The 23,541-nt window shown below is 44.2% G+C and overlaps 2 protein-coding genes and 1 long non-coding RNA gene across 13 annotated transcripts in view; 2 read left to right on the plus strand and 1 right to left on the minus strand.

Annotated features, from left to right (window-relative positions):
* Positions 1-7,286, plus strand: part of LOC139606594 (atrial natriuretic peptide receptor 1-like) — a 15,699-nt gene extending 8,413 nt beyond the window's left edge. For all 10 annotated transcript variants that reach the window (XM_071458850.1, XM_071458843.1, XM_071458851.1 and 7 more), the window contains 17 exons: positions 106-251; positions 341-413; positions 813-957; positions 1,275-1,361; positions 1,462-1,605; positions 1,767-1,888; positions 2,389-2,527; positions 2,765-2,813; positions 2,964-3,065; positions 3,579-3,698; positions 3,781-3,874; positions 4,429-4,516; positions 4,977-5,116; positions 5,537-5,689; positions 5,806-5,904; positions 6,122-6,213; positions 6,304-7,286. In XM_071458850.1, coding sequence (XP_071314951.1) covers positions 106-251; positions 341-413; positions 813-957; positions 1,275-1,361; positions 1,462-1,605; positions 1,767-1,888; positions 2,389-2,527; positions 2,765-2,813; positions 2,964-3,065; positions 3,579-3,698; positions 3,781-3,874; positions 4,429-4,516; positions 4,977-5,116; positions 5,537-5,689; positions 5,806-5,904; positions 6,122-6,213; positions 6,304-6,495 — 1,985 coding nt within the window. In that variant the 3' untranslated portion in view covers positions 6,496-7,286. The remainder of the gene's footprint in view (positions 1-105; positions 252-340; positions 414-812; positions 958-1,274; positions 1,362-1,461; positions 1,606-1,766; positions 1,889-2,388; positions 2,528-2,764; positions 2,814-2,963; positions 3,066-3,578; positions 3,699-3,780; positions 3,875-4,428; positions 4,517-4,976; positions 5,117-5,536; positions 5,690-5,805; positions 5,905-6,121; positions 6,214-6,303) is intronic.
* A 2,146-nt stretch (positions 7,287-9,432) lies between these two features.
* On the minus strand, positions 9,433-12,027 carry LOC139606601 (uncharacterized). The gene is made up of 3 exons (XR_011684660.1): positions 11,718-12,027; positions 10,917-11,046; positions 9,433-10,225 (listed from the first exon to the last, which is right to left on the minus strand). It is a non-coding gene; the product is annotated as an uncharacterized lncRNA (long non-coding RNA).
* A 586-nt stretch (positions 12,028-12,613) lies between these two features.
* On the plus strand, positions 12,614-21,512 carry LOC139606593 (serine/arginine repetitive matrix protein 2-like). Of its 2 annotated transcripts, none has more exons than XM_071458840.1 (4): positions 12,614-12,836; positions 13,515-16,057; positions 16,967-17,101; positions 17,796-21,512. In XM_071458840.1, the coding sequence occupies exons 1-4, from the start codon at positions 12,744-12,746 to the stop codon at positions 20,239-20,241; spliced, it is 5,217 nt and encodes a 1,738-aa protein (XP_071314941.1). In that variant the 5' UTR covers positions 12,614-12,743; the 3' UTR covers positions 20,242-21,512. The 2 variants fall into 2 exon arrangements, with proteins under 2 accessions (XP_071314941.1, XP_071314942.1); XM_071458841.1 differs by having other exon boundaries at positions 16,970-17,101.
* The last annotated feature ends 2,029 nt before the right edge of the window (positions 21,513-23,541 follow it).

Here is a 23,541-nt window from a genome sequence, read left to right on the forward strand (position 1 = left end):
CTCCCCTAATTACATTGTTCCAGAGTCTCTCTGCTTCAAACATAGTGTTGACGTTAATGAAAACATGAACAAGTAACTATGTAGTCGTCTTTCCTCCCCCATAAGTTTGCGGGGATGGTGTTTGTGAGGAGGCGGAGCTTTGTTCCACCTGTCCAGCTGACTGTGGTGAATGCCCTATGACCCCGGCAACCAAGCTGGCCATCGGCCTACCACTCAGCCTGCTCTGCCTCTGCGTCATACTGACTGCTGTGGTAAGAACTCACATGAACCGATACACAGAACCTCACCAAGTGCTCAATATCAATCAATAAACATCAATCAAAGAATCTGTCTTGCGTAGTGGCTGAGGTACCAGAAACAGAAGCTGTTGTGGGACGAGAGCTGGATCATTGACTTCTCTACAATAAAACAAGGTACTGTAACAGACCAGACCAAACCAGTTTGAACTGCTTGGACCTAGTTTAGTTGGATCTAAATCGTTGTTAGGAACAATTGTAAAACTGGTGAAAAGATGCCTGAGACTTGGGTCAAGTGGCGTTCACAATCCACTTCAAGCATTTCACCACATTTCACTGTCTTCATTAGCACTGACTTCTTCAATTGAGATTATTTCTTCAAACTACAATTCCAAAGGTCAAGAATGAACTGAAACAAAAGGAAGGAATCAAACAAAAGTTTTAGTTTTCTTATTGACATTTGCCACTTGGATGTGGTTATTCCAAATGATTATATAATGCTGTTAGAAAACCTTTATTTTCATGGCAGCAGTGAAGTTACTCTCTTGTTATTTCCTTCTTTCTTTCTTTCTGCAGATCACGAAGCTTGTATGACCATGGGCAGTATAATGAGTGTCCCGGTGGGAAATAGTGACAGTAACACAAGCTGTATAACTGCTCTCAGCTCATGTACGGGACAACCAGGGACCCGAAAAATACTGTTCACCTGCACTGGGATATAGTATGAAACCTGTTTGACTACCTGTCTGTCAGTTTAAAAGTCATTATGCTGTCACTACTCGTTTTGATATAATCGTAGCAACAAGCAACAAGAAAAAAAAAGTTTTTGTCCTGAATAAATGCCAATAAATAGATGATAGATGATAGAAATGACAGCGTATGCAGGGAAAAAGAAATGGGGAGTAGCATGCAACTGATCTCAACCTGGGGAATGATAGGGAATGATACCCCCAGGTCAGCAGGGAAAGTCTACAATGTTGATGGAGACAACTGGCTGGTAAATTGCTTGGATATATTAAAACTAATTTTCTTCACCAGTGACGGCAGGACGGTGGCCATCAAGAGGATTCAAACAAAGACTTTCTCTCTGTCCAAAACCATCAGACAGGAAGTCAAACAAGTCAGGTAACACACACACAAGCAGACTCATTATCCTTCTCCATTTATTACAACCTTGTCATATTGCAAATCTGGGATCTGGTTCTCTGTCTTGCTCTGTCTTCAGGGAACTCGATCACCCCAACCTCTGTAAGTTTATTGGTGGGTGTGTTGAGGCTCCAAACATCGCCATAGTTACAGAGTACTGTCCAAAAGGAAGCCTTAACGACGTTCTTCTTAACGATGAGATCCCTCTTAACTGGGGCTTCAGGTAAACTCTTAAACACACAAAGTTCTATTCAAGATACAATAACACGAGGATGAGGATTTGGACTAATAACAAAGAACTGAAATAGAATCACACCAGTTAATTAGGTTAATAAAAATAAATAACCTCCAGTTTTAGACATTCTGACTGTGTGTGTCTGCCAGGTTTTCCTTCGCCACAGACATCGCAAGAGGGATGTCGTATCTCCACCAACATAGGATCTGTCATGGTCGACTCAAGTCTCTAAACTGTGTCCTAGATGACCGCTGGGTTTGTAAAATAACAGGTAATAACAAGAGAATGTATCTGTGTTTAGTCAGCGTGTCTTTATGTTGAAGGAATCATAGAAAATTGAAAAAATTGAGTTTAAACTGATCTTTTAATCTGCTTTTTATATGAAATCTTGGTATTTTTGGTGAAAGTGAGTAAAAATCAAAAACTGTGAAACCTAATACTCTACTGTTTATTAGACGTATTATCTAATGTTGTAGTACATTTAACATCAGAAGTCTAAAAGCTTACATGAAGCAGTAAACCTCACACTTTATGATGTTTTTCTCTCTGAGCACAGTTGTTCCTGGATCCCACAGACTCCTTTGAGCTAAACTAGGCTAACTTCACCATTAAAACTACTCACAGTAACAAAGAACAAGCAACCCTGAAATAAGTAAAATTCCACAGACATTAAGGACTGTGTTTCTTATGCCTACAATGCAGTTTAAATCCTGGTCATGACTGGAAAGTTTTATTTCCTGATTTTGACTGACATGCACTCCGTCCTGTCAGATTACGGATTGAGGATGTATCGCAGGGATGATGGGATGGAGCCTCTTTCCACCTATCAGCAGAGACTCTTGGAGGTGTACATGCCGCCCGAGTTTCATAACTCCAACATGGAGCCGACACTGGCTGGAGACGTGTTTAGGTATCACACATAAACTTGTTTTTGTCACTTAGGAGGACTATGCAGTCACTTACATTAATTCCTTGGAGTCCTACTCTTAAAATCCCAAATGCATGAAAATGTAATGCCTTACCATGTGAGAACCTGTTTTATGTCCCCACAAAGTGTCTGAACAAGATATGCCCCCATAATGTGATTTAATACAAATAAACACACAGATTACAGAGTATACTCAATCCCCTCTGTTTATCTTCCCAGTTATTCCATCATTCTGCTGGAGATAGCCACACGCAGCGACCCCGTCCCCGTAAGTCACAATTTGACTGGTTCACTGTCTGGTCACTCCACTGTAACCCTGATGGTCTAACAGAAAGTCAAAGTCCCAGCTGTATATTGTGATTTGCCTCTTTATGTTTGCATTCATGGTTTTTAAAATAAATAAATAAATACTCCTCAGGCAGAGGAGTCTAATCTGGAGTGTGCCTGGTGTCCTCCTCTACCTGAACTGATCTCCAGTAAAGCCGACAACACCTGCCCGTGTCCTGCTGACTACGTAGAGGTGTGTGCACACTGTCTAATCTGCTTTAACCAACCATCATTTAATTTTTGTTTATCTTTTTGTATCCTGTTTTTATTTTTTTGCATTAACCTGCATGAAAGGTGTCCTACAAATTAAATTATGTGACTGACTGACTGATTGTTTGATGGATAATACAACAGTGTAAATTATAATTTTATAATTTGTCTTGTTTGTATGCTAAATTATTAGCTAGCATGATGAATACGTTTTGTGGGAGGTGATGTTTGAAACCTGGTTGTGAGATGACACATACATAGTTTCTGCTCAGAAAACATTATTAGATTTCTGAAACCCTTTATCCTCTCTTGAAAGTATGCTTCCTTCTGTTACGACGACCCTATTTACCCTCATTTTTGAAATAAAACTCATTGAAACAACAATAATCTAATTTGGTGGGTCCAAAGAGAAACTCAAATTCATATCAGACTGACAGAGCAAGAAATCTAGCTCTTACCTTTTCTGCTGTCTTTTGTCCCGTGTGTGTGTCCATAGCTGATCCGGCGATGTCGCTCTCATAACCCCGCCCACCGACCCACCTTTGAACAAATCAGGAAATTTGTTCACCGAATCAACCCTGTCAAAGTCAGCCCAGTGGACATGATGATGAACCTGGTAATAACCTCCATCAAACATGTACCAGACATCAGATTAATCATAATTCAGTATCATAGTCAGGTCCAACTCTCTGTTTCAGATGGAGAAGTACAGTAAACATCTGGAGGTGTTGGTGGCTGAGCGGACTCAAGACCTGATGCATGAGAAACAGAAAACTGACAGGCTGCTGTACAGTACGACACACACACACACACACACACACACACACACAACTGTTCATCATGCTAGTTTGAGCACCACATTGATTAATTTCTGTTTCTGAAGCTGAATCAGCAACATAAGATGATTTAGCCACCAAAGATTCATTTCTATGCAGATGATGTCGTATACTTCACTGTCGCCCAGTTTAAATTAACCAATCTCCACCCTGTGTTCCACAAACTGCAGTTATCATTTACCAAGTAAAATTAACCTAAATACACAAAACAACAGCTGGAATCAGTTTTTGTTGTGTGACATAAAATGTGTTTCTATTCACCTGTTTTCATGCATTTTTTTATTTGCACAATAACGAAGTAAACTTAACTGCATAACACCGAATATACACATAAATTCAGATTTTATATATATATATATATATATATATATATATATATATATATATGTACTCCATGTTGCCAATTGGCCAGATCTCTCTTGAGAAAGAGATTGTGTATCTCAGGATATTTCCATGTTAAATGAAGGTTCATGAAAACAAAATGAACATATTTGCATGTTTGTATTGCAGGTATGCTTCCTAAGCAAGTAGCTGATGACCTGCGCCAGGGAAAACCATCACAGGCTCAGAGTTACGTCAGTGCCACTGTCTTCTTCAGGTAGACAGAACCAACAACTGTCTGACTGACAGATCGAGATCACTGACCTGTTGTTACTAGAGCTCCAGAGAGAAGCCTGAGAGAGGAGATGTAAAACTACACTGAGATGGTTTTTGGTTCTTAAAACCACAGATATATCTTCTGATGGAGATCAACACTTCAGATAAAAGGAAAAGTGTAAAATATGGAACTTTTAAAAATAGAGAAAAACACACAAGAAAATCAAAGAGTAGACAAATTTTAGAAAATTCACTCAGGATTAATAATGTAATTTATTATAATGTCCCAGTCACTTCAGCTGATTTTCTTTTACCTGTAATACTCTAACTACATTTAGCTGATTTAACTTCTGTACTTTCACTTATGTAGGATTTTAAATGCAGGACTTTTACTTGTGATGGAGTGTTTTTAGTATTGGTGCTTTATTTTACTAAAGGCCCTGAATGCCTCGTGTGTGCAGTGATATCGTGGGCTTTACCCAGCTGTCCAGCACCAGCACCCCTTACCAGGTCGTGGATTTCCTCAACAAACTCTACACGACATTTGACGACATCATCGACAACTATGACGTCTACAAGGTGGAAACCATCGGAGACGCCTGTGAGTGACACACACATTTATACATATTTGTACATCAGTGTACTCTCGAGCCCCTTACCCGAATCCAAGTCTAACCTGAACCATAAAACCAAGTATTAACCCTCAAACAGCCTTTTGAAGATCTGTCCCAGATTGAGGATTGGCCAAAATGTCCTCACTTTCCAGAAATGTCCTCACTTGCAAAGTCTAAAACTCAGATTGGTCCTCACAAAGACAGACACACACGATTACTGGCTCAGTCACAACTGCCTCACTAACTTTAGGAGACAGAGAGAGTTTGTAATATTTAAAGATAAAACTGGGCTGGGCAAAATGTTAGAGGGCAGACAAACTGCAGCCTCCAGAAAATAAAACACAGTAACAACAGACGTTGATGAAGGTGGGGTTTGTGGTTGTGTCTTTGTGTGTGTGGCTGTGTAGACATGGTGGTGTCCGGCGTGCCCCAGGAGAACGGGATCCTCCACGCCTCAGAGATCGCCAGCATGGCTCTGGACCTGGTGGGCGTCTGTCGCAGCTTCAGGATCCCTCACAAACCCAACACACAGCTGCAGATCCGGGCTGGGATTCACTCCGGTACACGCAGAGGCTGTCGGAAGCTTTTCACAAATCTAAATATGTCACTGAATCTATTTTACATTAAACACTGCCTTCATTAATGCCTCTCTCTCTCTCTCTCTCTCGCTCTTCAGGTCCGGTGGTTGCAGGCGTTGTAGGGACGAAGATGCCTCGTTACTGTCTGTTTGGAGACACAGTCAACACAGCATCCAGGATGGAGTCCACCAGCCTGGGTAACAGCTCTACCTACTGTACAGGCTAATAATTTTTGTCATTGCCACCTGGTGATATTTCCATTTTGAATTATATATGTTTCGTGGATGCTTGAAGTGGTCCGAACAAACAAGACTAAAATCTAATAATCCTTTCATGGAAGTGAACTGAAACCAGTGGTAGTGATGTAAAACATGATCTGTCCAGTCATCCCAAACTAAGTCTGTGTTTTTGCAGCCCTGAAGATCCAGTGCAGCTCCAGTGCCTTCTACCTGCTGGAGGAGATCGGTGGCTATATGCTGGAGTGCAGAGGAATGCTGCAGGTCAAGGTGAGCCTCCCACCACAGGTCAGTTCCATCAGACCACTGGGAGCACTGGGAGCTGCCCAGTAACACTCTGGATCTGTCTCGCCCCCCCAGGGAAAAGGTGACATGGTAACTTACTGGTTGGAAGGGAAGAAGAAGTCTTTGGTCTCCAAGGACGTCAGCCCAGACACCAACACGACCAAACACGTAACCATGGAGACAGAGAGAGAGATGGAGAAAGAACGGGAGCTGTATTCGTCCATACCGGGGTTTCTGAACGACGATCTGCTCCTGGATCCGGCCTGACCCCCCAACTCTGAGTTCATCATTTGATTTGCTCTCTTCAGTTGTCACCAGTGTCTGCAAAGTTTGCAGGATGTAGAAAGTTGTTAAATGTTTCATGTATCTGTCTATTTTATTGTCTGTAATGAATCCACTGAACCCGTCATCATAACTGAGCGAGTGTCTGTGAATCTCACTAATATTAGTGAGCTCAAATTCACAGCTGTTAACAACTGTCACCCTAAATTTTCTCTTGATTTGAAGCTGACTTGCTACCTTTATTCCTAATTTCCTATTTTTTGGTAAATAGTCAGTTTATTCAATCATCTGATCTGCATCTGTTTGATTTGTGTTAATTCATCAGTTCAACACCAGCGTCAAATTCATTTCATACTCATTTAAAAACACTGTTTTAAATGAAAACATATTAGTGTGGACGTAGCAGCTCAGCTGAAAGACGCTTTCCACTTCCTGTTTCATGTTTGTCGTCACCAGCAGTTTCCAAACGTAACCTGCGCTCAGCGTTGTAAACAAAGCTCCATGAACGTGAGTAAATTAATGATTTTATATTCGACCTTAGTGTTGTGTGTTAAAATGTGCAAAAACAAAAAACGACACACTATTGTTCCTGTGTGGATGGATGTTGTGTCATGTTTGTGATGAACACAATGAGTAAAACTGATCATTCGTGTTACATTAATATCACTACATCTTCACGTCTCTAAAAGTCTGTTTCACTAATTAACAAACTATCGTCTTTGATGAGATTTGACAGCAATTATGATGGTAAATAAAAGAATCAGCTAAATAACTCAGCACTGACTCTTATTTTACTTTTATCTGTGAACGTTCTGTGGAGACTGGTTAGTTCCTGAGATGTTTATGTTGATCCACACTCAGTTCAGCCTGTAATTTTTACTTTAAGCAGCGAGCGATGTAGATTTACAGAAAATGAAACTGAATCTCTTCAGTTCTTCAATAATGTAAAGGTTTAACTTTAGGGGGATTTGGACTCATTGTTTTATTTATGGATCAAATATAACAAATAAGGAAAACTTCCTCCAATTATCAGTTTGATGGTTTTGATGGTTGGTTTCATGGGCGCGGTGTATAAATATTCATGTCACAGTGTTGAGCAGATGGATGACTTGAAGAGACAGGGGGGGGTGGGGGGTGGGGGGGGGGTGGGGGGGGTTTACTGATGGACGCGAGGAAGAAGAGGAGGAGGAGGAGACCTGAGAGAGAAGAGAAGAGGAGGAAGACGAGTGTAGAGATGAAGATTTTCCAGCTGATGTTATAGATGATATTTAGCAGTGATTAAATGACACAGTTTGGTGTTTAGTAGCTTTTAAGCGTGAAATAAAATAATGAATCTGAAAACATTTAAAGAACTGTGTTGCCTTTGGGCTTCCGTAGTTTCTTTAAAAAGATCAGAAAGTAGATTTTTTATCTCAGCATATTTGTATGTGATTAATAGACAGGAGAGAACTGCAGCTGAGCGAGAGAGAGAGAGCGAGAGAGAGTGTTTCACTCAGTCTCATCTGCATAAGAGGTTTGAATACGACCACAGCTGCTAAAGGCAGCTCTTCATACCCACCACACACACTGGGCTCAGGTGTGTCCGACCTGGAGTTTAAAATGAAATCAGCTGTTTCATGAACCTGAAAATGAAGCATTTCTAGTTCAACATTCGTACAATATTGTATGAACAATACAGAACTATTTCTACACATTGTGCGTCCTCATCACTGTTTATTTTCATTCATCGTTTGGACACTTCAGAGGCTCATCAGTGTCAGACTTTAACGAACGAAACAGATTCATCCTGAACGTTTATCCTGTCGCTTTAGGCTCAAAACCCAACATCAGGGTTCAATTATTCGTTCCTGTTCAACTTTTCTCAGAATTTTCTAAACCAGCCTGGATTGTTTTTATCTGGAGACCACCTCCACCCTGAGAAGAAGAGGCCCCGGGGCCCCAAACACAGCAAGAGGACGACAGCCTGGTTTTTAATTACAGATGACAGAGAACGTGTGTGTGTGTGTGTGTGTGTTTGAAGTGTTTTGTTAATAGAATGAGTATTCACCTAAAGAGCCTCTCCTCTCTCTCTCCTCTCTCATTCTATCTTTACCTCGCTCGCCCTCTCTCTCACTCACCCATTCTATTGAGAGCATTTACATATCTGAGGACACACACATCAAACACATCGTTATGAAACAAGACTCTGTGTGTGTGTGTTTCAGAGCTTTTAGTTACTGAATACATCAGTCGACCACACACACACACTCTCACAGTGAGCTGGTGTGTGTCTCCATTCAGATTGTTTTGTTTAAATTGAATCTAACATGAGCCTGGAAATGACCACAGCTCTCACTGATCAGCTGACAGAACTGAAACCACGTTCACTATCAACGTGACAACAGATCCAGACAAATACATCAGATCTAAACACAAATACAAAACTCCACACGTTACAGAACGAGTGTTTCTCCTTGTGTTGGAACAGAAAACAGATTTCTGGCTTCATAAAGGAGAGGAAGGGCTGATATCGCTCTACCGCAGCAGAAACCCTGGACACGGGGAAGGTTCAGCCTGGCTCACGTCCAGTACTGAAACTGTAAAACCTGTTTGTTCAGATTAAACACGAGATAAAACAGGCAGCTTGTCCCAGACAGAGCCATGCTAGCTGTTTCCCTCTGTTTATGCTAAGCTAGGCTAACCAGCTGCAGCCTGTGGCTTCATACTGAATATTGCACGACGGTGACTGAGCCTGTTCTTCACAGTGTTGATGCTCGTTATAAACCCTGATGGATCCGTGTGAGAGTGGAGCCTCGGCTGCAGTGACCGAGCCCGTTCACCACCACACTGAACCTGTCAGTCCAACACAGTCACACCAGGACGGGCCGCTCTCTGAACCAGCTGATCATCAGTTCAACATGATCAACATGATCAAACACCAGCTGATTGTATAACAGGCACGTTTATTCTGTAACCATGGTAACATGTATATAAAAAAACAGAGTGAAAATGAGTTAAATTGAATTAAACTCTGTCAATTGTTATTACTTATCATTCATAAATGTTTTGTCTGAATATTTACTTTTGTTTTTAGAAATCTTACATTATTTCCTCTCGTCTCAGTCACTTTACATTGTGATGAATACGCAGTTTTACATAAATGTAAAGTAAAAACCCAACAGCCCCCAGCAACACTGGGACTAAAATAACATCCCAACAAAGATATTTTACACTTAAGCCATTTATCACTTTACTGGAGCATATTTGACTACATGTGGATTTCATGGATGCAACTGAGGATTATTTTCATTGTGAGATGTTCTGCAGATCGTTTTCTGGTTGAGTGACTAATTATTCTTCCATAAGAAGTCAGCAAATACTGGAAAAGAAAGGACGGACTGATTTAGTGCAGTAGCATGTTACAGGTTCAAGAAATATCATGGAGGCCTCTTGGACTCTTATTACACTGAGAAGCCTGGGTGAGGTGTTGTGGTGTTGAAGTGCTGCTGGACATCCTTTCAGTGTTTGGAGACGTTTCCTGTCTCGACATCATCCTGCACAGCAGACTCTCGTGTCTTTGCGCAGGTACTTGGACGTTATTCTCCCACAGTTTTTAACAAAGGTTGTTTGTGTTGTTCCCAAATCAGTTTCCATTCAGAAGCAGTTTTCTCCTCAACTCCTGAGGTGAGTGAGACCGGTCTCTACAGGTCTGTAGCAGGTTTAAATGGTCCAGCAGCTGAAACCAGGGGGAGGGAGGGGGGGAGGGAGAGAGAGAGAGAGAGAGAGAGAGAGAGAGAGGGTGAGAGAGAGAGAGGGAGAGAGAGAGAGAGAGAGGGAGAGAGAGAGGGAGAGAGAGAGAGAGAGAGAGAGAGAGGTCAATATCTAAGAAATAACAGAAGCTAAGATTCCTTCAGTCATTTTAGTGCTAAATAAAAAATTGTCAAATTGGTAAAGTAGCCAAAATACGTGGGAGGTAACTTCATTTTTACCACATTGAGGCGCCATAAAAAATAAAATCAGGGTAGTTGTGATATTTGGTTTGTGTTTACAACTAAAGAAACTAACAAAGTGTTCCCTAATTCTTACTTCAGCTGGTTTTTCTGGTATTAACTGGTTTCACAAGTCAAAACCTGGAATTGAGAGTCAAGTTTGAAAAACAACCTAATTCACAGCAGAATGACACAACTGTTCCTTCACTTGGGGAAATGGTGCTAAAGAGACCTGGCTGTGGGAATCCCAGGCTTCCAGCTCAGGGACCAGATCTGACTGCTGGAGACAGAGTCCTCATCCTCGGACACAGTGACCTCCAGTGGCGTTCAGGTGCCACAGGTTCAAACCAGGCTCCAAAGCTCACACAGCAGCAGGATAATGAACAGTGGCTCTTGTCAAAACATGGCTCTGTGTCCAGTTTGTGCACAAACACTGACCTGTACTGACTCCAGGGTGCTGTCAGTCCTGCTGGAGGGCGGCGGTCCTCTTCTCCAGCAGCCAATGAGCTGCAATCCTGCTGGCGTAGATCACATAAGACCAGGACAAGACCACGACCGCCAGCAAGACCTGAGAGACAGAGACAAAGGAAACAAAGACGCCTTTCACTGCTGCACAGATACAGAGAAGTCCAGTGAATGTGCATGAACACCCCTACACCCCTTTAACAGATGTGTAACTAGCTTCATTGAGAACAGCCATAAGCCTCTGCCTGGGACAATGAGCTCCTCCCATGACCCTGAAGACATGCAGCTCGACAGTCCCAGGATTCTTCACCTTCATGTAATAAGGCTGCAATATTCATGCAGCTGATAATTATCTTCATTACTGAGTGATCTGACACTGCCAGGTTCTTATTCACCTGTTAACCACCTTATTAGATAGGATTTCATTCCCAATCATTATATCCCATATTTCTGTTTTAATTCATTATTTATTCTAACGTTACCTTTACTGTCTTTTTATTCTTGAGCTTTATTCTACAAGGTTTACAATGATTGTATAAATATAATTATATTTTCATCATCAGCAGGTTACAAACCGTTAAACGCACCGTGCGGCTCATCACCCTCTCACCTGCTAACATCATTCATTCATTCATTCATCACCTCATTTTCATTTTAACTTAAACCAGTGAGACTTTACTGAAACCGGATGCTAACTGGGAGCTAGCTGGCGGCTAACTGGCCCTGGCGCTGATCTAGAGACCATCTGACTGTGAGCCGGTGTGAATGAGTTACCACAGAGCGGATCCTGTCCAGTCCTCGTCCGCTGAAAGTCTCCATCTTCTTGTTTAATCCACATTTAAGCCGCTGAGACACAGTGTTTGTTTACACCGCGGGCCCCTGCTCTTCTTCGTGGGTTCAGCAGCTGAACGCGGCCGTTTGACGGAGAGCGCCGCCATCTTCTGCTCCGTCCATGTAAAACACCAGGTCACAGCCCGTCAGAGCGCTCCTCTCCTTCTCTCTCTTCCCTCCTGGTTTTAAAGAAAACTTCGTATAAAACAACGAGAAACAGAGCAGATGCGATCGTAGCGCAAAACACGGTGTCTCACTCTGCTTCTTTTTCCAAGAACCACAAACACGCAGAGTGACATGGGAATAAGGCTGAGATATGAGTCAGTGCTCCGCAGTAACAAAGTACTGAAGTACTGCTGTACTCTACTGCAGTTCTGAGGTATTTGTACTTCTCTTGAGTGTCTTCATTTCCCGACACTGCTTCTATCAGAACCTTCTGGAGGATGCAGTGTTGCTGATTTTATAGACGTTTTAACCCTTTAAAAGAAAAGAGACAATATCTGGGAAATTTCTAACATGAAGAAAATCTAAATTTATTGTGAATCAAAATTGTGAGACGTTGAGTAAAAATGACAAAATACTAAGTCAAAAACTAAGTCAAGAATAATGAGACACTGAATGAAATTCACGTAAAAACAAGGAAAATGTTTTATTATTAAGTAAAAACGGTTATTTTAGATAAATTATGACATGTTGAGCGAAAATGAGGATTTATTGAGACAAACTGTGGAAAAGTGCACCCACGGTTGTGTTGTGAGTGAGTCATCTTTATTTAAGATCTTTGGTTCAAGAAAAACTATTACGTCCGATTTCCCATCAGCCACCGCGGCATCTTTCTCGTTCCGGTGGTGAGGAGCTTCGGCTCGGACGAAGGCGGCCGACACAAATGTCTCCGTTTCTAACCGGAGTTTCGGTCTGAACAGGTTAAAACAACGGAGCCCGGGAGACCGATAACGTCGCCGACGGCGGATGCCGCTCACGGTGCGGAATTCTGCCGGGAGGAAGAGAAAAAACCCGGATGAGAAGCTCCCGGAGCGACCCGGGGAGTCGACTTCTGCTCAGGTACGGGGAGCTAACCTCGCTAGCATGCTAACAGGGACGTTTCTGTGTTTTATGTACCGCAGTATAACACGCGTTTACCGGCAGCTGCCATCGGTCCAGGGGGCTTGTTGGAGACGGATCAACGTGTTTGAAGCGAGCAGAGAGAAGAATGTTTGAACCTGTTGTTTCGATAAATGCTCACACTGCTCTGTTCGCTGGCGTTAGCATGCTAGGCTAGTAGCATGTAAAATGTCAGAAATGCAGCATCGTACTCTCCTGAGGTTTGTGTTATTGTTTCAGTGGTGAAATAGAAAGAAAAGGATGAGGGTAGCTTAGCTCGATATTAGCTTGTTTTGCTGCACCGCCGCTGCGGAATTAACTGGTACAAACAGAGGCTTCACTGGATAACAATGCCCTGAGGTAACTGTTCCTTCTGATCAGGTGTAGTTATTATTGAGTAGCCTGAAACTCACAGTTATAGATCTGAAGGCGTAGAAACCCCACAAATAAAACAAAAGTCTGAGAAATAAAGCTGCTTCTGGTTCCACTAAATCACTTTATAAACGTTCTGTGTGAGAGAGAAACATGGTCACAGTGTGACGTGAATTTATGAGACAGTTACAACAACAGATAGAAAGTGAGGAGAGAGGAGCGATCACATGATCCTAATGCATCTCATGGTCTGTTCCCTCTGCTCAGGTGATGGCGCCCACACGTATGAAACTGCGTGTGCGTCGCCGTGATGGTGCAGGTGCAGCAGGAGGCGGTCAGCCGGTGGAGGAAGAGGAGAATCGAGAGAGTGGCAGTCGCAGCAGGAGGAAAAACACCAGCAACACCTCAACTACAGCTGCTACCACCTCCTCTCCTCCCACATCCTCCGCCTCAGCGCGGGCGGTGGTGGCGGCAGAGGAGGCTTCGCCTGACTCCAAGTGCCCCATCTGTCTGGACCGCTTCAACAACCTGGCGTACCTGGACCGCTGCCTGCACCGCTTCTGCTTCCCCTGCATCCAGGAGTGGTCGCACAACAAGGCAGAGTGTCCGCTCTGCAAGCAGCCCTTCGCCTCCATCCTGCACTCCGTCCGTGCAGAGGACGACTTCAAGGAGTACACGCTGCGGCCGGCGCCCGCCAACAGCAGTGTCGCTGCCACTGTGGCGATGGTGGCGGCGATGGCGTCAGCAGCAAGGAGTGATCACCAGATGAGGTTGATGCTAAGGAGGCACAGGGCAGCAGATGGTGGAGAGACGACCACAAGGAGGCGGAGGAGGGAGAGGGGGGGGAGAGGAGGCGGAAGCAGGAGAGCAGGGGAGAGGATGGGGGTCTGGGAATGGTACCTCGACTCTCCTCCTCTTCCTCTCCCCCCTCTCCCTCACCACCCTGCCGTCTCTCCCGTGGTTGCAGAGGACAGTGGGGAGGGAGAAGACCTGGAGCAGGACAGGTTGAGGGGAAGGGCAGATCTGGCGGAGCGTGGAGTGATATTTGAGGGACTAACAGGCCTTGGGGGGGCGGCGGCAGTCACCCCCAACGACCGGGCGTCACGGCGGCTGATGACCCGTCTGGCGGCGAGGCAGCGGCTACAGCGAGAAGGTGGAACTGTGCGGCGGCTGAGGGAGAGAGAGACTGTGGCCTTCCGCCGCGCCCTCTACCGCTGCGGCATACGGGTCCGCGGTGTTGCTGGGGTCAGCGGTAACCAGGGGCAGCATCGTGACATCACAGCAGATAGCTTCCGTCGTAACCCTGCCCACCTGAACAGACTACGCCCCTGGCTGCGGCGGGAGCTCACAGTGTTGTATGGTGCACACGGTACGCTGGTCGACATCGTCCAGCGCATCATCATGGCACGGCTCGCCCGCCATGGCTTGGAGGACATGCCCACCATAGAAGAAGAGCTGCGACCATTCCTGTTGGCTCGCACCGATCACTTCCTGCATGAGCTGGTCAACTTCGCCCGCTCGCCACTCAGTCTGGAAAACTATGATCTGCAGGCAGTGTACGAGCCGCCGGCTGCCGCCCTGGAGCTGGACGGGACAAGCAGCCCCTCCGACAGCAGCTCCGTCATCGCCATATCAGAGGGTGAGGAGGAGGAGAGCCGAGCGGGAGGAAGGTCAGAGGAGAGGCTGCAAGGGAGGGTAGGGAGCACTTTTGATGATGTCATTCAAACAGGAAGCAGCCTCAGCCTGTCTGCCTGGGATGACGAAACGCCAGGCCCCTCCTACTCCACCGCTGAGCCGTCATGTTCGCTGGCCTCACTGTCATTCAGCCCTGACACGCATGAGCCGGCCAATGAGGAGGGGGGAGAGAAGCGGGAGGAGGAGGGGGAGGAGGAGTGTCTGATTGTCGGATACAAGAAGCCGATCGCAGAGCGGACTCCTGAGCTGGTGCAGCTCTCCTCCGACACGGAGGAAGAGGTGGAGAAGGAGAAAGAGGAGGAGAAGATGGCTGAGGAGCCTCCTTCCCTCCCCTCCGCCACTCCTCCACCTTCTTACCTACCCACAATCCCTCCCTCCACATCTGGTGCCTGCCGAGAGGAGCAGAATGACAAGCCAAAGGAGAAAGAAGGCGAGGTGGACAGGCGCCGCTCACGTGCACGTTCGTGGTCAGGCAGCTCAGGAAGAAGCCGGGAGTCGGTGTGCACGCTTAGCCCGGGTGTGCAGCGGCAGGAGAGCTGGAGAGACAGGAAGTCTGGTAGTGAGACGGCGAAGGAGAAGAGGAGGAGGAAGAGGAGGAGGAGAGGGCGGGAAAGAAGCGGCACCCTGTACAACCCAAACCGATCCATTTATCCTGCCATGATGCGCCGCCGCTCCCACTCCCCCTCGCCATTTTACTCCAGCGTCGATTCTGGTTCGCCCCTGCCGCCCAGCCCACCTGACTCCAGCTGGGAGTACCACTGCTCCCCCTTCACCTCTTGTGTCTCCTCACCCTCCTGCTCCTCCTCCTCTTCACCCCTCTGCTCCTCCCCGCAGCCGTCATCGGCCCCACCGCAGACACCGCCAACGCCCTCGCTCTCCCCCGGCGACGCTCACCACAGAGAAAAACCTGGTGGGAAGAGGAAGTACAAGAGCCGCCACCTGGACAGCAACGACAAGGACCCCACATGGAGGCCGAGCAGCAGCCACCGCAAGGAGAAGAGGAGGGGGAAGGGGGAGAAGGAGAAGGAGAGGAAGAGGAGGAGGAGGAGGGGGAGAGATGGAGGGAGGAGAAGGGAGAGACACAGGAGGGAGAGCAGTAGTTACTGTGGAGAGAGGTGAGAGCAAACACTTCCTGTTTCTGTTTTCACTGCTTCAATATTCAACCAGTTTGCACAAAACACCCTCAAATCTTCTTAAGGTTTCCTTAAAAAGTTCACCTAAATATTTAAGGTTTCCTCCGTATCTTAGTCTTATACTTAAGGAATCACTGAATTTTAACTGTTGCACAAAAGACCTTAGTGACCAAACTAAGGAAAACAACTTAAGGTTCCTCTGACTCTGTCTGAACTGAACATGACTGAGTTCCTTAACGATGAGGAACTGATTCTTCGTCACAGATTTGACCCCGTGAGTTAAAACTCTGCGGCGGTGGAAACAACATGAGGATGAGATGACAGTTCACTTCTTTCATGTTACCGACTTCACTACAGTGATAACAGGTGCGACAGGAGCTAATGGCAGCGTCTCCATGGAAACAGTAGAATTTGACTCCTGTAAAATCTCTGCAGTAAATGACTTAACTTTTTTCATTAACTAAGGAAACCTTTTAAAAGACTCTCAGTAACTCCCTCGGCTAAGGAGAAATTAAACCTTAAATGTCGGATTTAAGGAGAAAGCTTGAAAGGACCGTTTCTTAAAGTTTAGTCTCAGTTTGTGTTGGAACTTTTCAGCTGACCAGTGTGGAGGATGGCGTTGGTGGTGCTGTCATGTGTCAGTATGATGAGGGTAGAAACACCTTTAAATTTTTTGTGAATGAAGTTTTCCCACAAACACAACAGGCAGCAGTACGTAGCAGTCAGACCTCACGAACAGGTCATTTTCATCAGGGTTAAATAAGTGATTCACTGAGTTCAGAGTCTGGTGACTCGTATGAACAAAGTGAGAGATGTTGGACGATGCAGCTCTGTGGAAAGAGTTGAACAAACCCAGTAGTTTGAGCCCCTCGTTTCCTGTCTGTCGTCCAGCAGCGGCAGGAGGTCCAGAGAAGACCGCAGTCCCAGTGTGGAGATCATCTACGAGGGCACCATCATGTCCGATGCAACACAACCTCCCGCCCGCAAACGCCGCAGGAAACGCCACCGCAAGACACAGCACAACAGGTACAGCCTGTAGAAGCCATGTGGTGGAGTTAGGTCCCAAAAAACACTTTAACTTCCACAATGGGAAATTTCAATAATAAAATTTAATGAAGATACAATTCTCATGATTTTCTGTTGAGCTCTCCGCAGTTGTAAAAACAGCCAGAAGGGGGCGACCTGCCACCATGTGTCCTATCAACAACAAGAAGAAATGTTCTTTCAACAAATGAATCTATTGAAAGGGAAATTCTTTAGTAGTAGTTTGCTCTTTGTAAATAGTAGAAGTTGCTCAGAGGGCAACTCAATCACTAATTTGTTAGTTTTTAATTTATTTTGTTGAATATCTTCTTCTGAGCAACCAATTAAAATGTCTGAGGGCTGGAATTCTTCAAAACAAAGTCAATTACAAAATATCTGGCGTTTGAAAAAAGTCAAATTAATGAACAGTTGTGTTTGCAGCTTCTCCACAAAACAAAGCCTCTGGTAACACTTGTGGGTATTTATCAGTGTTTACAGACTGAGCGGCAGTAGGTGATTGATGACTTTATTGTTTTGTTTTTTTTCATTAGTTTATAATTTTCTTTTATTTCATTTGTATCATGAAAGGGGTGGGCTTTGATTCCAGTGTTTGCATAATTCTGTTCCGGAGTGGGTATATATTGGAGAGTCAAGGTTATTAAACTTAATTAACACACAGTCTTTGCTTCTGTCTCAGTTCTCCAGTCATCATCACCCTCGACAGCGACAGCAGCCACGACGACGGCAACAACAAAAACATCAACAGCAGCAGCAGCAGTCCTCTCAGCAGCCAGCAGACCGTCGACTTCTCTGACCTTCCTCCTCTTCCATTGGTGCATTCCCCCGGTGTAGGCGGGGCCTTGAATGCTGAAATTGGCGAGCTTCCTGTTGACATCCTAGACCGAGGATCTGACGGGTCAGAGACTGAGCCAGCGGGCCAGTCCGAGGCTGCAGGGCCAATCGCCATCGATAACAGCGACAACAGTGATCATGATGTGGATGTGGAAAATGTTGAGGAGAGCGATTCACTGCTGGTCTGGAATGATGACAAAGGATTGTCTTCTAGCATACATGGACCAACCAGAAAGGTTTATACAAAGACAACCACTGATAATAATCCAAGAGAAGCAAAGGTTGTGGACAGGGGGGCTCAGCGGACAAGAGACAGTGACTCTGCCCCTGCAATGATGGATCTTCATAAAAGAAACTCTGAAGTCTCAACCTCTGACAGCTATCTGCTAGCAACCATCCTCAATGACCTGAAGGAAATAGCTGTACCTGAATGTGAACCTTCTTTGAACTTTGAGGCCAGTTACTCACCTGACACCAGAAAAAAACATTTTCATGATCGGTGCAGGGCCAGTCGGCCTCATTCGAACCAGGATGACTGGTTGCCTGAGACAAGACGTCCCAATGCCAGTTTGCCTGTGGAGCGACACTCTAATGATGTCAGAGACCAAAATCAGGGGTTGGACTCTCATACCTCTACACCCCCACCGCCTTCTCTTCAGCAGCTGAAGGAGTGCAGTGTCAGAGAGGAGGGCATGGACATCCCTCCACTCCTGAAAAAGGCCAGTCCTGTTCAGTCGTACAACAGAAACACGCCACCACCATTAAAACACAAAGATGCTGGGAGTCCACGCCTGTCACCCATTTCCCCTGCTGGCCTCCACACACCTCATGCCTCTGCTGACATTGACCCAGTTGGTGCACCTAATTCTGTTGACCTCACTTCAAATCCCACCACCTCCCACATTGACTCCTGCTTGTCTCCCGAGCTGCCCAAGGATAACCAGGCCATCCCCCCCATTTCAACGCTCAAGAAACATTTCATGAGTGTTTTGGCATCGAGAGGAGAGCTGGCCTCTACTAGCAGCATTAGCACTAACAGACATTCTTCCTGTCATTTAGCAGCCATTGACTCTCATTCATCTGCTCCTTCTAAGGTCAGAGCAGCAACCACTGAGATCCATTCCACAAGTCACAGACCTTCCTTTGGTATCCATTCATCTTCTGGGTCTGAAAACACTTCCATAAGTGCTGATTGCTCACCACATCTGGATTTCTTGAATTCTTTTCATTCTTCAAAGTTACATTCCGGTCTTGATGGCACAAAGGAAATACGTTCCTGTGGTGTTGACTCTTCGCCCATTAACTTGCATCCTGTGAATTCTTTATCTCACGTTGATTTCCATTCAGCCAAGACTGGCTGGTCCAAAGAGAAACAAGCTCACACTGACTCTACCTCCGGAGGTTGCAGTAATGAGACTTTGATCCTGAATTCCTGTCAGGTAGCACCTGTTGACCTCCATCTTTCCAGCAGACCGGCAGGTAGTGGCGTTTTCTCAGGAGTCAATTCTAACGACACATCACCCACTGCTTGGGTTTCATCCCTTGATTCCAGGACTCAGAATCCCTCCTCACCCATTGACTCTCACTCTTCCAATAAAAGAGAGAACCTGTCACAAAGGCTCAGACTTAACTCAGTGCCAACAACAGCTCCCAGTGGCAGGTTATCAGCCACTGACTTGCATCCTAGAAGTCCCAAATCTACCATTGACCTCCACTCTTCCAGCGCAGCTTCAAAAGGACTGACAGATAACAAGGCATCATCCATAGCCAATCATGAGGATAGATCACCTCGTGGTCACCTGCCACCCATTGATTTGCATTGTACAAGCTCTTTGCCACCTGCTAATTTACATTCTTCTCGCTTCGTCACCACTATGATTGACGCACACCTTAACCACACAGCCTTACCCTCCTCCGCCTGCCACACACCACACAGTAAGTGCAGTTCTCGAGCCGAACCTACCGTCGAATCCCACTCAGAACTTCAGAACTCTGATTCAAAACATCGCAACCACTTTGATCCCAGCTCCAACCCACAGTTCCCCAAAGACGCCAGCTCAAAACGTAGTGTCCCCATTGACTCTCAGTCGGAATCTAAGCCACCCGTTGACAGTCATTCAAAAAGCTCTCGGGGGGACTTCCAGCTCCACACAGACAATCACATCACGTCTTTTCCTGAGTCTGTCGAGAACCAGTGGAACTCCGCTGACACCGGTTCGGACTCGCAGTCTCCCATTGACGAACGCTCGGCCAGCAGCGTTTGGGCCACACACACACACTCTGCCACGTAGGACGCACAAGATTTAAAGATTTTGAAGACTTAATGGAGAAACTCTAAGGAAAGAACACTTGGTTTTTATCCCTGTTGCTATTTTTGTTCAGTTGTTTATAAGATTAAGTGTGTTCATTTAAAATTTAAACCATTCTGGCCCATTTCATCCCTGTGGTCAAATTAAGCAACTTATCTAGAATAATTATCTTGAAATGTGATTGTGGTTTGTTTTTTTCTGGGGCTGAGACAAAGAGAAGCTCTGACAAATATATTTGAGTATTGTTATCATTTTTATTTTTGAATATTTATATTTATAATTACAATTCTAATATTAATTACAGTTTCGGCCATTTTGTTTGCAATAGAGGGGAGAGATAAAGATTTAGTCTTGGTTACTAAACTAAACTAGAGGAAATTTCCTCAATACAAATGTATTTGTTGGTATCCCAATCCTAATGATGAGGATTATTGATAAATTGAGTGGTCCCAGCCCCAGATGATGCACAAGTCACCTCAAAGCATTAAAGCCCACCTACATCAGCAGGTTAAAACAAGCATTAAAGGTTGTCTTCTGCCATTTTTCATCAGTCTTTCTGGAAACATTAAGCCTTGCCCCTGTCTGTCAACCACCACTTGGCCAAATGTACAAAACAGTCGCTGTAGTCTGAAACAAAATGGGAATTTTAAGTAAACGTGATATAAATTTAAGGACAAGGTGAAAACGCAACATCTGCTAACCTCAAAAAAAGGAAAAGTTTGGACAGTGATAGAGGAGCGTGTGAGATGAACCTTCAAAAATTGGACACATCTACAGCTTCATCCTGCTCTGGTCGTCATGTAAATGAGTGAATATGTGTGTTTACATGTTCTGTAGGAAAAACCTCACAGGTTGAAGAATCTTGAATAAAGGTTTGCCCAGAACGTGAGCCAGTGTTTGTGTCTGGTAAACTTGAAGCCACACGATATGACAAACAACAAGGTGCCATTGTCGAATAAGTTGGACTTAATGGCTTTACTATTGGATAATAAATAATTTAATTAATCATGAATATGTTTCGGTTGCCATGTTGTAAAAGATTCCTGAAGCAGGACTACAGAATTTCTGGACCTGCATCTGAAATGATTAGTTTGTTAATTAAGTTGACTGACAAAAAAATAACAAGACATTTGATTATCAGTCACATATTGGTAAAAATGCCAGTAATCCACTTGTTCCAGCTCCTCAAATGTGAACATCACCTGGTTTTATTTGTCTTGTATCTTAATAAACCGAATATGTTTCCGACAGAACGAGAGCTTTGTTCACTATTTGGATTTAATCTGTTCATTAACTCTTTATTAACATTTTTAACTCTGGACTTTATGGCTTATTATGAAAGAATTAACATTTGTATTTATTTATTACCTAATAGAAATGATAAAACACCAAACAGACTCAGACCCTGGCAGAAGTTGGTGTTTATAACTGATCTATAAAGCATTGAGCACCTATTGTGTGCATCAAAGCCTGCTACATTCACATTTAATTCAAAACTGTGATTTGAAATAGTGTAATTAATTAAATTAACGATACCTTGGCCCAGATAAGTGACATAACATGGATAAATGGATTGAAGATCAAGAATTATCTGTTCAAGTTTTTATTAAGATGGACTTTGTTTATAGATGTGCGACACCCCCCAACACAAACATGTAATAACTGACGTTACTGCCACAGGAGGCAGAGGGGCATATTTAAGATCTCTGTAAATTAAATTTAAGACTTTTTAATGCCCTCTAAGACCTTTTTTAGGAAACTGAACTGAATGTTTTTTAAGGAGATTTGAGAACAGCTCTGTGCGGTGCAGTTGCTGTTTCTGGCCACCAGATGGAGCCAGAAGAACCTTCAGGCTGAAGGTCCTCGCTCCTTCCTCACTTTTTCTCTTCCTCTTCCCGCCGCCACGTTATTCACTTTGTTGCTTCCTGCTTCTGTCTCCTCCTCTTGTCTCACGACAGAGGAAGAAAAGCAAGAGGGATAATGAGCCTCGAGGGAGCGATACAGAGGGTCCCCCACACTAATTAACACTATCAGGGTCCGATTAAATGGCTGTTAAACACACAGACTCTGTGGTGGATCAGTGCCAAGTCCTGACTCCAGTCGCAAAAAAAGAAAGAGACAAGGCAGAAGGTTGGAAACAGAAAAGCATAGAAATAATAATCAAGGAGAAACTGAGAAAAAGGAAAGGAGAAGAAAAACTGACCCTAAAAAAATGTACCTAAAAATGAGACACAACAAAACCATCAGTGAGCAGCAACACCAAGTGTCATCATCCTGACAGTGATCCATCCAGTAGATCCCCTTTGGGATGTGGCAGAACAGGAGCTTGGCAGCTTGAATGTGCAGCAAATGCAAGATGTTTTGAGCAATGGCACCAAAGAATCAGGCTGCTGTGGTTGTCCTACGCTGCATGTGAGCGGGAGTCCTGATCTACAATTAAAACATGAAAAATACCATTAGGACGACTGGATGAGTCATTTTAAATGATGCTCGGTCGTTGTGAGTGCGACGTCTTTGTGGAGAGGTTTGTTGAAAGTGTTCCACGTTATCCACATCTGTACAGTTCAAGATGTCAGAGATACAGATCCATCTGACGTCTTTAGACGTGGTCGAACATTTAGTTTGAACTTGTTCGGCTCCTTGTCTAACCTGAAGTGACAGAGAGAAAAGTTAAAGAACCAGCTTTATGGATCTGAGCTTATCATAAATCAATAAGATAATTCTTATACATTTATTCATATTCTACAATATTTTCCTCAGAAGATTCTGAGAAAGAAGTTTGTAGTATGATACTAATTATACAAAAAATATAACTTTCCCTTATAAAACTGATCACTTTAAATCCAAGTAACTTTTTATTTGCTATTATTTATTATTCAAAACTTATTCTTCATATATAATCAATAGTTTGAGAGATAGGTAGAGAGTTGACCTGATCTACCTCGACTGAAAGACCCAACGTCACACTCGCCCTTAATGGGAATGAATGAATTCAGAGTGTATCCATTTGACAGTCTTTGTATTACTAATAATTACTATAATTAGTACCTCATTACATTTTGGAGGAAATTATTGGGAAATTATGAGGAAAATATGGACCCATAAAACAAAGCTTTATCATCCTTCCAAGCACCGTAGGAACTTCTCTCTGCAGTTTGTTCCTTTAACCTTTTCATCTGTGTGTTGTTTGTTTGTTTCGATGCAGAGTTGATTTAATTGAACCTTTTTTATTTGCAGATTTATGACACAGTACGATAAACATCAATCATTTACGTCACAGCT

Source organism: Trachinotus anak, unplaced genomic scaffold (assembly GCF_046630095.1).
Source record: "Trachinotus anak isolate AG129_WGS33_773 ecotype Australia unplaced genomic scaffold, CSIRO_AGI_Tana_v1 ptg000023l, whole genome shotgun sequence".
In the NCBI taxonomy this organism is placed as follows: Eukaryota; Metazoa; Chordata; class Actinopteri; order Carangiformes; family Carangidae; genus Trachinotus; species Trachinotus anak.